The sequence below is a fragment of the Pleurodeles waltl genome, chromosome 1_1 (assembly GCF_031143425.1).
Source record: "Pleurodeles waltl isolate 20211129_DDA chromosome 1_1, aPleWal1.hap1.20221129, whole genome shotgun sequence".
Classification (NCBI taxonomy): Eukaryota; Metazoa; Chordata; class Amphibia; order Caudata; family Salamandridae; genus Pleurodeles; species Pleurodeles waltl.
The window spans coordinates 1,008,091,686-1,008,107,304 of record NC_090436.1 but is presented as its reverse complement, the minus strand read 5'-3'; the positions used below and the strand labels follow the sequence as shown (position 1 = coordinate 1,008,107,304).

General features: G+C 44.6%; 1 protein-coding gene across 1 annotated transcript in view; it reads right to left on the bottom strand.

Annotated features, from left to right (window-relative positions):
- Positions 1-15,619, bottom strand: part of ADAMTS3 (ADAM metallopeptidase with thrombospondin type 1 motif 3) — a 652,903-nt gene that overhangs the window by 225,855 nt on the left and 411,429 nt on the right. Inside the window, exon 6 of the mRNA XM_069230315.1 lies at positions 3,709-3,792. Within this exon, the coding sequence (XP_069086416.1) occupies positions 3,709-3,792 (84 nt within the window). The remainder of the gene's footprint in view (positions 1-3,708; positions 3,793-15,619) is intronic.

Sequence of the window (15,619 nt, the reverse complement as noted above, 5' to 3'; positions counted from 1 at the left end):
GTCCAGTCGCGGTTCCAGTGGGTAGAAGTCAAAGTGGAGGTTGCAGAGGAGTCCTGCTGGAATCTTGCGGGCCGAATCTGAGGACCCACCCAAGAGAGAGACCCTAAATAGCCCTGAAAGGGGGATTGGTCACCTAGCCAGGGGACCTTCTATCAGGAGGCTGCTCTGACGTTTATTTCCTGGCCTGGCCAACCAGATGCTCCCAGAGGTCCCTGCCAACCTTGGATTCAAGCTGGCAGAACCGAGGGACCCTGTCGAAGAGCTCTGGGCACCACCCCTGGGTTGGTGAAGGACAGGGGAATAGTCACTCCCCTTTCCATTGTCCAGTTTTATGCCAGAGCAGGGACTTGAGGTCCCAGAACAGGTGTAGACTGGTTTATGCACAGAGGGAATGAAATGTGCCCTTCAAAGCATACCAGTGGCTTGGGGAGGCTCCCCCACCAAAAGCCCTGTAACACCTATTTCCAAAGGGAGATGGTGTTACCCCCTTCTCCTAAAGGAAGTCCTTTGTTCTGCCTTCCTTGGCTTCAGCTGTTCAAGTAGCAGGAAGACAGAAACCTGTCTGAGGGGAGGCAGCAGCTTGGGCTGCCTGGAAAACTCTGGAAGACTGGTTGGAGCACTGCTAGAGGTCCTCTAAGGAGCCCCCAGAGTGCATGGAATCATAATTCCAATACTGAGTACAACAGATACCAAACATGCCTAGGTTCGGAGTTACCATTACGTAGCTGGACATAGGTAGTGACTTATGTCCGGTACATGCATAAAAAGGCTTCTCCGCACTCACAAAGGCCATAAAAATGGCACTGGAGTTCATAAGGGCACCTCTGCTAGTGCAGGGGTGCCCTTAGACCAGACACAGTTACTTGCAACCTGCCCTCTCGACTAGGAGGGCCTGCCATAGGGGTGACTTATAGTGACCTGGTGCAGTGACCTGGTGTTGAAAGGGTGCATGCACCCTTTCATGCAGGCTGCAATGGTAGGCCTGCAGAACACTTTGCATAGGCTCCCTGTGGAGCATAATACATGCTGCAGTCCATAGGGATCCCCTGGTATCCCAATGTCCTGGGTACCTAGGTACCATATACTAGGGACATACATGGGGGCACCAGTATGTCAAATGTGTTGTGAAAAAGGTTTCCGCAACCAAGTTAGAAGGGAGAGAGCATAATCACTGGGGTCCTGGTTAGCAGAATCCCAGTGAACACAGTCAAACACACAGACAACAGGCAGAAAATGGGGTAATCATGCAAAGAAATGTACTTTCAACAGGGATCATTATCACTTAGGGAGCTTTATGTGAAAGAACACAATCTTGGACAATGCTAAGGCTTGTTTTAGACAAGATGTTCACGAGAAAATGTGGTGTTATCTTTCTTTCTCAACCAATTACACCCCATTTGCAAGGAAATGATGATTCAAAAATGATATTCAGTGGTCTCCACTAAATCGCTAGTTGGACTATGACCTTACTATTCAGACTTCTTAGCTATCCCATTATCTTGCATGAATGATGCTCTAGTGCTCGCACAGATTCTCACACTTGGGACCTAAATATTTTTTTTAGGTCAATCCAAAGTCTCCATTGCTGGTGGGGCCTTCTTTGAAAGAGCAGTGAGCGGTGTAATTTCTATTTCTGTGGATTTTTCGACTGCAATAATTCACAAAGTTAATTTAGTCTAGTTTCTTTTTTGTAGAGGTATACTTTAAACTTTCTTGAGACAGAAATGCATCTCCTTTGCACCCTTCGTTCAGTGCTTAGTGAGGTAAATTGTACTAATCTTTAGTGTAGTCTAGTGCTTGGTACTGTTACAGACATGCACTTTCTGCCTGTTTTCAGTTTCAGGTTTTGACAGCGATCTTCATTTGATGGTATACTTATAAGAGGATTTCTCCCCATAGAATGACATCTTTAATGCCAACTCTGAACAGTGAAATTAATTCAGTCGTATTTCTGATAATATTGAGTACGCCCTATTACTAATACAAACGATGCCTACTGGTTGTTATTCATCTGATGTTAAAGAGATACACGGGTTTTCCATTTGCATCCTTCTTGTGAGTATGACATATCTTTTGCATTTCTTACTCTGTCTCCTGTTTCAAAGACAAGTCAGATTCCGATTCTCGCTTCTCCTCTCCAACAGTAAACAGACATAAGGATTGTCTTCTTCTGCCTTCTTGTAAGTATTACACACTCAAGGCGTTCCTTGACTTCCAAGTATCACAGCTATGAGCCTCATGAACTTTTCTGTATTTTGTTTTTAAAAAAACTAAAGACACCGAAACATTCTTCTTTGTCCACTGATAAACAGGCAAAGTCTTCTTCCATCTTCCAAGCATACACTCAAGCATAGTGCACGGAATGGCATTCCCAAACAAACTAGTGGCAATGAGGCAGGTCTCATGATGGTGTGCCTTGCTCGTTTCAGAGGCCTCTAAGATACTCCGAACTACACACCTTTTGCTCTCATGGATTTACCCATTCTCTCACTGCACGCGTTTTTTATTTGCCTACAAAAGACGTGCAGAAGTCCTCCTACTCAGGTGAGTTTTGTAGCACAAACAATGCATTTATATCAGCAGGTGCCTAGCAATTCCTACATTATGTGTTGGTTTAATAGGTAGGTGATCTACCTAGCGCACTCACACTTGCTCAGAGCCTTGTCACCTCTCCACTCCCCTTTCTTGGGAGACTCGAATGATTTTGTTTGTCATCCTAGTAGGATTTTTCTGCTAATGCCTCACAATATACTATAGTGTGAAATGAATGAGTATGGTACTGTCGTTTGCTAATGTAGAATTGAGGCATATTTATTATAAAAGATTATCAGAAATACATTTACCATAATTTCTATTTCTTATAGAAAAAAAACTGAATGTTATTCCTTAAACAAGATTAAATCCAATAGTTTGTTATAGATTGTGGTACTTGAAATACTCTTGAGAATTCCCTTTAGCGTTTTCGCTCATCTGTACCCAGAATCTCCAGGAGTTACTGAGTTGCCCACTGAAACATAATCTGTGCCCTGACAGACTTAAATAAATGGAGAAAACTTCGAAGAATATTTGAAAGAAAATTTAAAATCAAGTAAGACATGGCAAAGCAGATCATCATAAAAGACTGACTGGAATGTCTGTCCGCTTTAAAACTCAAATGGAACAACCTTCGCATCGGCATCTAAGCTGCCATTTGAATCCAGGGAAATTACCTTCGGAAAAATCCCCTGTAGCATGTGGGTTTCCATTCACCTTTCAAAGAGAACGCTATATAATAAACTTGTTCTGGCTCTCAGAACCTCTGGATTTCCAAAGACAAAAGGAAGGGAAAACATTGCTCATCTTGCCTGGGGGTGTGAATTCCTTTGATTAATCTTTCTATAGTTAAATTATATTATGCTTCCTAATTGTATACTAGACAAACTAAAGAGTAACCTTTTCCGTCAATAACACGTACATTAAAAAGATAATGGTGTGCGAACTAATAATGGGGTTCTAAAGTAAAGAACAAGCAGATGTTTACTTAAGCTCAGGGGGGATGAGAAAAAACCCAGACCAGGTGTGCAAACTCCCTCTTAAAAAAGTTGACCCGCAACAAAAGCTGGATGTTCTCATGAGTGCGTAAGTAATGTGCGGAACTGCAACATCTGCTGGGAAGTACCGATGCAGGGTTTCGCAGAGCTACGGCGTACTGAACAACAGGTGTCTTACCTTCGCGTAGCCCAGCATGATCATTCGCACAAGAACAACATTTATGTGGACTCCAAGCGACTCGTCATGATAAATTTCATTCACCTGGAAAGACAAGCAAGAGAAGAGGCTATTAATTGGCTACGCTTTAGGGAATCTGAGAAAGCATCATTGCAAACCAGGGCCTGCTACATAAAAAAACATATTATTTACATACACTGACCCATCTGGCACCTACTGGCACCAAGTCTTCTCTCCACGTCTTCCCAAGATGGTCAGCACTGCTTTCATTCAACAGAAACCATGGTTCATTTTGTGGGTATATAGACAAAATACAAACTTTTGGTGTTACCAAACACTACTGAATATCGCAAGAATGAAATGTAACAAAACCGCTCGCATTTGTAAAACGTAGGCCCAGATTTACAAGAATCTGGTGCGTCAGTACTGATAATCCAGATTTCTTGTGCCCCCCACCGCCACCTAACAACACCATGGGAGCACTGTATTTATAATATGGCGCTCTATGGTGCACGTTAGGCCAATAGCGTCAACATTTTTGATGCTACTGTCACGTTTTGATCCACTAGCATAACATTTTTTGACGCTAGTGGAGCAAAATGCAAAGAGGCCCATTGATTTCACTAGGTGCGTCCTTTTAATTCCTGCTTTGAGCAGGCGTTTGCGGATGCCAAAAATTAAGCAATGGAATCTTGTAGATTTCATTGTGCCATTTTTGCGAGCCTCCCAAAGCCGGAACGCCCCCCCTTGCAGGCATTATGCCTGGCACAGGCATAATGTGGCACAAAGGGTCGCAAAGTGCCCGGGTGCATGAATTGCGCCACTTTGCAAATATGGCACAGCGTTTTTTGCCTCGTTGAGAAACAGCATAAAAAAATTACGCTAATGTGGTGTAAGGAGGTGCTAGGGCCTTGTAAATCTGGCCTGTAATATGGTGCGAAAATGCACCTCGGTGCAAATCAACACTGCATGGACATTTTTTGTAATTCTCCCCATAACCGATTCAGTCTATCACCTTAAAGTGAGGCGGGCTGTCCCATAAGGCATTCAGGCAGTGCCTCACAGGTCAGGGTGGGCCAGTTTTCAATGGATGTTTGTGGGCCTGTTTTATGGTCTATTCCGCTTGTTTTTACTTTTTATTTTAAAACAAACATTGCCTGAAGCAAGTTCAAATTCATGCAGACTCCTGTGCCTCATAAAATGCAGACAAGTTTGAATTGGCCAATTTGCAAACAAAGGACACTTTTCTAGGTATCTGATCCGCTAATGTGGACCACTTTTATTTTGGAGCACAGCCCTATTATCTATCCCTGTCTAACCCTCACCAACCATGCACGATTCCTACAAGCCCATATTGAAATGCATCTTACGTGCAAACAATGATAGTTCCGTATACACCTGTTTGTAAAACTTTGCAGTAAGTAAGAAAGGGTTTCTTGGCTACAGCAGGCTGGCAGAACTGCAAAAAAACTGTCTCCCAAACTTGCCACACCATTGAAAATGCGCTAGACTTTGCTTTTATGACCACATCTGCACCAAGCTTAAGGGATCACGCTATAGTCTGTCTTTCAGAACTGTTACGGAGGACATTGTTTCACACAATATCGGCCAAAATTGGGGCATATTTACAAGAAATTGGTGCATCATCTATGATGCGCTGCTTTTCTTGTGCCCCCCCAACAGCACCTAATGAGACCATGGATGCAGCGTATTTACAATATGGCACACCAAGGCAGTCAATGGACCAATAGCATCAAAATTTTTGACGCTATTGTGGCGCTTTGCTACACTAGCGTCACATATTTTGATGCTAGTGCAGTAAAACACAGGGAGGCCCACTGAATATAATGGTTGCGTCATTTTAACACCTATTCTGAACAGGCATTAAAAATGACAGAAAAAATTGCTCAGTGAAATCTTGTAGATTTCACTGCACCATTTTTTTGGACCTTGCTGTGCCAGAACACCCCTCTTGCATACATTATGCCTGACCCAGGCATAATGTGGCGCAAGGGGTTGCAAAGTGGCACAATGCAAGCACTGCGCCACTTTGTAAACATGGCCCGGCAGAAAAGTCACCTTAGTGCCACCTTGGCATAAAAAAAATGATGCTATGGCGGCACTAAGGTAGTGCAGGGGGCTTGTAAATATGCCCCATTATTTTTAATAGAGGCATATGATAAGAGATTTCTTATATTCTAGTACATCAGTGTCGTCCACCATAGATCCACCATGACTGCATCAAAGGCATATTTACATATTCATCAGCTACGCAAGCTATTTGGCATCTGTCCAGATTCTCTAGACCTACATTGGACACCCCTTTAACAGATAATATAGTTGTTAATTGGCAAATCTGCATCATGCCATTCTGTTTTCCCAAAATATATCATATATGACACAACTGGGTGAATGCCACAGGCCAAACCCATCATACAATTGTATGACAATGGGTAGTGGACTGGTTACTAATCCTGTGCATAGAACAACATGCTTCACTTTTACTTTTTAGCCATGGATGTAGAGTTTATGAGTTTTGAGTGTTTTCATTCTGACAAGTCACAAATTGAAAACTGAACCATCATTACATTTTTAACACACATTCCTAATGGCAATGACAAGTGACTTCCCACTTGCCAATTCATACACCACTTGCAAATTCTTGGTTACGCAAAGATCTATATCAGCTGTAACTTTGGGCCTGATTTGAGTTTAGGGGATGGGTTAAACTGTCACAAATGTGAGAGATGTTCCGCCCACCTTATTACAAGTGCACTAGGATAGAATGCCATTGTTTTGACTGCATGGTTGTGCCGTATTTATGATATGGTGCACCATAGCGGTCGTAAGCACAATAGCGTCAACATTTTTGATGCTATTGTGGCACCTTAAAAAGTGCAAGGAGGCCCATAGATTTCTATGGGTGCCTCATTTTAACACCTGCTGTGAGCAGGCATTAAAAATGGCGCCAAAAATGGTGCAGTGAAATCTGTTAAATTTCACTGCACCATTTTTGAGGGCCTCCTAGCGTTAGAATGCCCCCCCCCCCCTTGTATACATTATGCCTGTAGCAGGCATAATGTGGTGTAAAGGGGTTACAAAGTGGTACAATGCATGCAATGCGCTACTTTGTAAATACGGAGCAGCAGAAAAGACACTTTAGCACAGCCTTAGCATCAAAATATGACTCAATGGTGGTGCTAACATGGCACTGAGGGCTCTCAAATATGCCCCTGGTTAACCAAAAGCAGCCCTGGTAAAAATTTGCAAACCATCCCCACTGTGTTCATTCCTCTGTGCAATCTCTCCCTTAACATCCAACCATGCTCTGTCTCTCTCTCCTTCCTTCTTCCTCTCTGATTGTTCTTTCTGCCTCTGCTATCTTCTTTCAGCCCCTAACCTCGGTATGCTGAGGAAAGTAACAGGGGCACCAGGAGCAGCCCAGGGCTCTCAAAGCCTGCTTCCAAGAGCTTCACCCACCAGGGAAATGCCATGTGGAATAAAAGGCCTGTCCGACCCTGCCGAAAGTACTGGTACACAGGCCTCCTTGCTTCCCTCTTGCGCTATGTTTCACTTGGAAAGCCAAAGGTTTGAAGGAGTGCCTCACAGAAGATAAAACTGTTCCACTCGTCACAGTTGTTATTTGCCTCTCTATTGAGTGCAGGTCTGTTAATTTCTGAGCAGACATAAAACTATTATCCGAGCATCCATGGAACACCCAGCAGAAGGCCTACTGAATTCCTTTAAAATCACTTTAATTATTCTCAGCAGCCAACGGGTACAGCGAAGCACAGTTAATTTTGCAGAAGATATTTTATTTACTACTTTCTTCATAACAAAAGGGAATTAAAGGCATCCGTACTCCCAGCGTTCACCAGGAGAGCATTCAGTAAAGTATTCACTAAAGTGTTCTCTTTCAAAATAGTGCACTTAATTATCAATCTCATCACCCACAAGCACTGAATGGACTGCAAAAGATCGCTTCGCATATGTCCACAGCGAGTTAAACCACAATGGTGCACAAAAATATGTATATTATCAGTATTTAAGTGTTCCTCAATTTTACCAGCAGATGGCAGTACAACATAATAAAGGCCAAACTACTGTTATTGCAGTTTTTTTTCATTCTGCCGCGAGATGACAGTCCAACACAATAAAATCACACATACTGTTATACTTTGAGGTAGTTAGCTCACTAATACACTAAATGGAGATTCATTACAAATAAAACCGCCCTGCATCTATGGAGCCCGTCACCAGAGAATGCCAAGATTGCTGCACCCCTATTCTTCATTACACCTCATGCCTTTTCATACCACCAGCCTACACTTCCTGTCTCTTTAATTTACTCTAGTGGGTTCTTTTTTCATCCCAACTTTTTGACTTTGTCTTTGTGTTCCTATCTTTCTCTTACTCCTTTATCCTTTTTCTGTCTTTCTCTCTCTATTGCACTCAGTCAAAGTGTGATCATGAACACTGGGGTCCAGATTTACCAAGGGCTTGTTTTCCCCTTGTGTCACACAATGCGACACAAAGCAACACAAGTCCTTAAGTCACATTTACTATGCCAGGCAGGGCCACCTTGTCTGGCTCTGCCTGCTATAGTAAATCTGGAGTAATGCAAGGCAGTGCAAGTCGCTACTTTGCGTTACTCCTTCTTGGGAAGGCATTCCATGGGTGGAGCCTGAATGTTTCGACGCATCCACTTATGGTTTTTGGTGCATTCTCAGATTTACTTGGAATTCCAAACCTGGGAATTCACCAAAATGCTACACCTTGCCAGGTGATGCATAAGGAGGAGAAATAAGTTTATTTCCCTTTATTTTCTCTTTCTACGTCCAGCACACGTAGAAAGACGAAAATGCCTCTGAGGATTGCTTTTGTGCAAGAAGGTGCCCCTTCCTGCACAATAACAATCTGGCCTGTAACTGAGACACCCTTGTACCATGGCGCAAAGGAGCCTGCATTAGCGCTTGACAGCCACAAGTACGCCATATGTTAGTAATTATGACACCTTCCTGCTATCTCCATTTGATGCAGTGCAGCAAGTTGCCTTACTGTGTTGCATTGCACCAAATGGGGATAAATCTGACCCTGAGCCCCTGTCCCCTAAATACCTGCAACCACTTAGAACAACTAAAGGGTATTTATCATAAAAAACATTTGTGATTCTGCTCACTTGTGAATTCACCAATGTCCCTTTAAAGGATATATACTCTATCATCCTCTCAGCCTGACTCATAGAGTTTGTCTTACTCCTGGAAATTCATGATTGAGCCATCCCCATGTCAGGACCAAGAAACCACTATACAGTTAAAAGGATTTGTAAATTGGGCCCTCTGTTCATGTTTTTCTGCACTTTGTCCTTTCTTTCATCCCATTCATGGTCCCTGAGACCACACAGGCATACAGAACAATCCAGGTGTTGAGGGTGTGCATCCTGAATATCGACACCAGAATATCGATGGCACATAATATCGAGAATGAAAAATACAAATAAAATATCAAAAGTTAAGTAAATCAAGATTGTCTGCATCCAACTCCACATATCTTGAAGGTACATAAATGTGGAGTTAGTTAGTAAATCTATACTTCCCTATATGTACTTTTTGATATTTTGTCGTTCGACATTCTGTCCTCAATATTCTTGTATCACAATATTCTGGAGTACATTCAGATAAACCTAAAAAGGATAGACTGAAAAATTCCTAATGGTTTAGGAAACCTTGGGATTGCATAAGCATTGTTAATCCAGCTGCATCCTTTAACACGATTTTTAAGTCATTGTGTATCGTTCTTTTTGCCAAAGGAAATCCATGGAAAATCATTATGATAATCATGTTTCCATTGTTATTTATAGTACCAGATGGTCAAGATGAACTGGATAGCATCAAATGGCTATAAATAATTGTAGGAAAGTAGCCTCTTTCTAGCTTGGTTACCCCTACTTTAATGCTGTTTGTCAGTGTGTTTGATTGTGTTGACTGGGATCCTGCTAACCAGGACCCCAGTGATTATACTCTCTCCTCTACATTTGGTTGCTGGTAACTTTTTATTCCCACAGTTGGCATACTGGTCCCCCCATTTAGGTCCCTAGTATATGGTACCTAGGTACCCAGGGCACTGTGGTTTGAGGGGATCCCTATGGGCTACAGCAGTTATTCTGCCACCCATAGGGAGCCCATGCAAAGCGTTCTGCAGGCCTGTCTTTGCAGCCTGCGTGTAACGGGTGCATGCTCCCCTTTTCTCTACAGGTCACTACGCCAGGTCACTGTAAGTCACCCCTATGGTAGGCCCTCTCTGACCAGAGGGCAGGGTGCAGGTACCTGTGTATGAGGGCACCCCTGCACTAGCAGAGGTGCCCCCACAAACTCCAGTCCCATTTTACTGGACTTCGTGATTGCGGGGACGCCATTTTATATATGTACTGGACATAGGTTACTACCTATGTCCAGCTACATATTTGTAACTCCGAACCTGGGCATGTTTGGTATCAAACATGTTGGAATCATACCCCAATACTGTTGCAAGTATTGGAAGTATAATTCCAGGCACTCTGGGGGCTCCTTAGAGGACCCCCAGCATTGCTACCACCAGTGTTACAGGGTTTTCCGGGCAGCCCAGCTGCTGCCAACCCTCGGACAGGTTTCAGCCCTCCTGCTGCTTGATCTGATTAAGCCCAGGAAGGCAGAACAAACGATTTCCTTTGGGAGAGGGAGGTAATGCCCTCTCCCTTTGGAAATAGGTATGACTGGCTTCAGAGGGGTAGCCTCCCCAAGCCACTGGTTTGCTTTGAAGGGCACATTTGGTGCAGTCCATGCATAAACCAGTCCACAAAGGTCCAGGGATCCCAAGTCCCAGCTCTGGCGCGAAACTGTACAATGGAAAAGGGAGTGACCACTCCCCTGTCTATCACCACCCCAGGGGTGGTGCCCAGAGCTACTACAGAGGGTCCCTGGGTTCTGCCATCTTGATTCTAAGGTTGACAGGGAACTCTGGGAGCATCTGAGTGGCCAGGCCAGGCAGGTGGCGTCTGAGCGGCCTCCTGATAGGTGCTTACCTGGTTAGGTGACCAATCCCCCTTTCAGGGCTATTTAGGGTCTCTCTCTCGGGTGGGTCTTCATATTCAGCTTGTAAGATTCCAGCAGGACTCCTCTGCAACCTCTGCTTTAACTTCTGGCCTCTGGAACTGCGACTGGAACCTCCAGGACCTGACAAGCTGCTTCCAAGAAGAAAGGATTCTTCAGAAACATTGTTTTCAGTGCTCCTGCCAGCTTTGCAACAATTTCTCCACTGTACATCCTCAGAAGACTGCAACTCTTCAGCCTGCACAAGAAGAAGAAGGAATCTCCCTTGGTGTGAAGGAGTCATTCCCCTGCATCTGCAGGCACCTATGACAAGAGACGACTGTCTGCGTAGATCCCCTCTCCTGCTGAGCTGCGTGGATCCTGCATCACGGGTAGTGGTCCGAAGTAGTCCTCTAGGGCTTCTCTGCCAGCTGTCCAACTTTGGTGGAAGTAAGCCTATTCCTTCCCACACAGGACAGTACTACCATGCACCACGTCTCTTGCAGCTGCCAAGGCTTGTTTGCATCTCCTCCAAGGGATCTTCAGGCGACTTGTAGCTCCAGCCCCCAGCACTCCATCCTGCAAATCACAGTCTCCTGCGTGGTTCTCCTGTGGCGCGGGATCCACTTTTGTAGTGCTGCGTGGGCTCCCTCTGCGACTCCTGTGTCCCCCTCCTGTGGGACTCCTGCGTGTGCTGCCTCTGCTCCTCTGGATTCTGTGCAATGTTGAGGGTCCCGTGTGACTTCCTCTCCTGGGTTGAGTCCTCCTGGGCCTTGCTGGCCCCTGGCAGCACCTCTCTTCCATTAATTGCGAGCTTGCCTTTGCCAAGGCTTGCTAGTAGCAATCCAGCACAGACACCCGCCTGCAGTCTTCCTTTCCCCATCTTCTGCATCTATCTGGAACTCCTCTCTGGCTCCTGGGCTGCAGTGCTGAGCTGTTCTTCAGAACCGTCGACCAACTCCTGCATCCACAGCTGGGTGGGTAGTATCTCCTACTTCTCCTGGACTCCACTGTGACTCTTGAACTTGGTCCCCTCTCTCCACAGGTCTTCTTTCTTCAGGAATCCACTGCTGGTTTTCTTGCAGTCTTCTCTGGGTGTCTTCCTTTTCTTCTTTTCCTCCTTTTGGCTGGTTAGAGGAAAATCTAGTGTTTTACTCCTGCATTCCTGGTCGCTGAGGGGTTCTGTGTTACTTACCTTTGTGGTTCTCTAGTACTCTCAGCTCCCCTCTACACATTTGACTTACCTAGGTGAGGGTACCTTGATTACATTCCATTTTTTAGTCTATGGTTTGTGCTCCCCCTAGGGTCACTATTGGTTATTACTGTTTGCACTGTTTTGGAACCTTTTCTAAGCCTAATCCTGATTGCTAGTGTACATATTTAGGCCCATATTTATACTTTGCGCCACATTTGCGCTGATTTTAAATGCAAAAGTGGCGCAAACTTACAAATTACAGTTGTATTTTGTAAGTTTGCGCCGCTTTTGCATAAAAAAATGACGCAAACGGGGCACAAAAAAAGTGCCTTATTATATTATTGGCCTTAGTATATTACTTACCTCCTATGGGTGTGTCACCTGTCTAGTATTTCGTGGTGATTTGTTCCAAAAATAAAGTACCTTTATTTTTGTATAAATGAGTCTTTCTTTCATGTGTGCAAGTGCTGTGTGACTACAGTGGTATTGCATGAGCTTTGCATGTCTCCTAGATAAGCCTTGGCTGCTCATCCACAGCCACCTCTAGAGAGCCTGGCTTCTAGACAGTGCCTACAGTTCACTAAGAGGGGATACCGGGACCTGGTATAAGTTGTAAGTACCATAGGTACCCACCACACACCAGGCCAGCTTCCTACAATAATAGACTTATCAACATGATATGAAGAAAGAACTTGTCCACTGCTGCAGAAATACCATACAGATGAGAAAGCACAGCATCAAGTGCAGTAAAGCACTATGCCAAGTTTAAAAAGGCAAACAATGGTCTTGTAGGATGAAATATACACAATGACTTAAACACCTCATAAAAAAGGAGCCAGATTAACAATGCCTTAGCTGTGCTTAAAGGAAAGATATGAATGAAAAACACACAACTCCAATATACCATCACTTGATTCCCGAAACAACTAAGAAACATTCACTCCCAGATTTAAGAAAAGTGGCGCTTCATGTTATGAAGAGCCACTTTTCTTTCAGCCATTGCGCCCCCCTAACGCCACCATGTGTGCACTGTATTTAGCATACAGCGCACCATGGCGCAGGTTAGGGACAATAGCGACATCATTTTTACTCTTCTGTTGTACTTTGCAGGATTAGCGGCAAAAATGTTGCCGCTAATCCTGCAAAGTAAATAGAGGCCCATTATAAATAATGATGTGAATCCTTTTAACACCTGCTCTGCGCAGCCGTTAAAAATGCCACTGAAAATGACGCAGTGGAATGTCATAGATTCCACAGCTCCATTTTTGCAGGCCCCCAAACAGAGGAACGCCCCCCTTGCATACATTTTGCCTGACGCAGGCATTATGTGGCGCAAGGGTTAACAAAGTGGCACAATGCGTTCATTGCGCCCCTTTGTAAACATGGCGTGGTGTTTTTGCCACATTAGAGCCAAAAATAATTACGCTAATGTGGCGATAGCTGGTGCTATGCCCTCTTAAATTTGGGCCACTCAATGTCCTAGGTTTCCTATCAGTGAACATATGTGGGGTTTTCCCTGGGAATGCCAGAAGAAAAATTAGGAAAATACATTGAAAATCAGGTGCTTGCCCACACATTTTTAAATATGTATATTTTGAAAAATGTTAAATGGATTTCTCCCAATGTTGCATGCTTTTAAATGTGTGCCTCAATAATTCAGGTGTAAATTGTACAAAAAGTGTGCAAAAGCATGTCAACAGTCCCCATTTTCACGGAGGGTGCAAAGGAAATATGTCTCTTAGAAAAATATTTTCCACAGAATGGGAAAAGAAAAAAAAAATATTTTAACATTTTGCTCAGTTAGCAGCTTTGCATGTTTCAGCAACTGGATCCAATAGAAAACATTCGCAATCGGTTAATTGCACTTTATATCATAATAACTAAAGGTTTTGGCAAATAGTTTTAAGTGCTTTTCCTTCATAATAAAAGATATAACTTCAATAAACCATCCATTGTTGTTCTGAAATGATTTGGAAACGTTCACGGTCCTAGGTTTTCTATCAATGAGCATATTTTTGCTTTATCTTGGAAATTTCAGAGGAGTGGTTGGAGAAATTCAATGGGAAATGGTGAATATCATCAAGGTTGTAAATTTGTGGGAACTTAAAAAACGATCGAATGGATTTCGCATGCTTTTAAAGTACAACCTTTCAGTCCTTACGAGACCAGCGGGAGCCTGAACTCCAACTTCCGACACCACTTGCGCCTGAAGGTGCTTTCTGGTTTTGTTGCCTGCCGTGCCAGTGCGTATTAGCGCACTCACCTCCCACAGTGCGGGACGCCCGGGCCCGGACAGGCCCATCTTAGCCTGTCATAGACTGCAAGAGACTGGCCTGGGCCCACTCTCTTGGTTTCTTTGATTTCCCACCCTCTGTCGCTTTGAGGCTTAGAGGTCTGCTATCTGCTAAGATATTGAGCATTGTTATCACCTTTTTCTTCCTTGAGCCATGTCCTCCCGGGTTTCTCTGTGGCAAACATGGGCAAGAGAAAGGTTGCCCCTGGGTCCCCTACAGCTCCTAAACTGCAGCTACGCACTATTTCTGACAAGGATGGTGAACCTTGTTTCTAATGAAATTAAACTGGTTGAATGCTGCCTTTCTCTCACTATAGAGGTTTTTCATTCGTCATCATTGTCTCTGCCCACTTACACTATCTCTTCGTGTAATAATGACTCTCACGCTTCCAAGGCTTTTGCCGCTACCTTGCTAAATCCATCCGTGAGGAAAAGTCCAAGTGTGAGCCTTGGCAACAAGGGGCCTGCTTGTGCCTGTCTGGCGGACGGGGACGAGCCGAATGAGCCTAGCGATGGAACTAGATGGAATTATGACTAACACTGCCCGCCAGTTTCATACTTAGACCCGGGACCAATGGCTAAGCACAGGGAAAAGACTCAAACACACAAGCCGGCAGAATCCAGTCTTAACCCTGCGTCTTGTAGGGAGGATGTACCGACGATTGTTCCTACTTGGGCCCATATTTATACTTTTTGACGCTAAACTGCGCTAACGCAGTTTAGCGTCAAAAAGTTTTGCGCCGTCTAACGCCATTCTGAAGCGCCATGCGGGCGCCGTATTTATGGAATGGCGTTAGACGGCGCAATCAGACCGGCGCTGCCTGGTTTGCGTGGGAAAAAACCACGTAGACCAGACAGCGCCGGCGTAGGGGGAAAATGGCGCATGGGCGTCTTAAAATGGGGCAAGTCAGGTTACGTCGAAAAAATCGTCTTAACCCGACTTGCGCCATTTTTTAACGACGCCCATCCCCCATCAACATGACTCCTATCATTGTAAAGATAGGAGTCATGCCCCCTTGCCCAATGGCCATGCCCAGGGGACTTCTGTCCCCTGGGCATGGTCATTGGGCATAGTGGCATGTAGGGGGGCACAAATCAGGCCCCCCTATGCCACAAAATATTATTAAAAAAAAAAAAAAAAAAACTTACCTGAATGTCCCTGGGATGGGTCCCTCCAGCCTTGGGTGTCCTCCTGGGGTGGGCAAGGGTGGCAGGGGGGGTCCCTGGGGGCAGGGGAGGGCACTGTGGGCTCATTTTGAGCCCACTTGTCCCTTAACGCCATGCCTGACCCAGGCGTTAAAAAGCGGCGCAAATGCGCCGTTTTTAGCCACGCCCACTCCCGGGCGTCACTTTTGC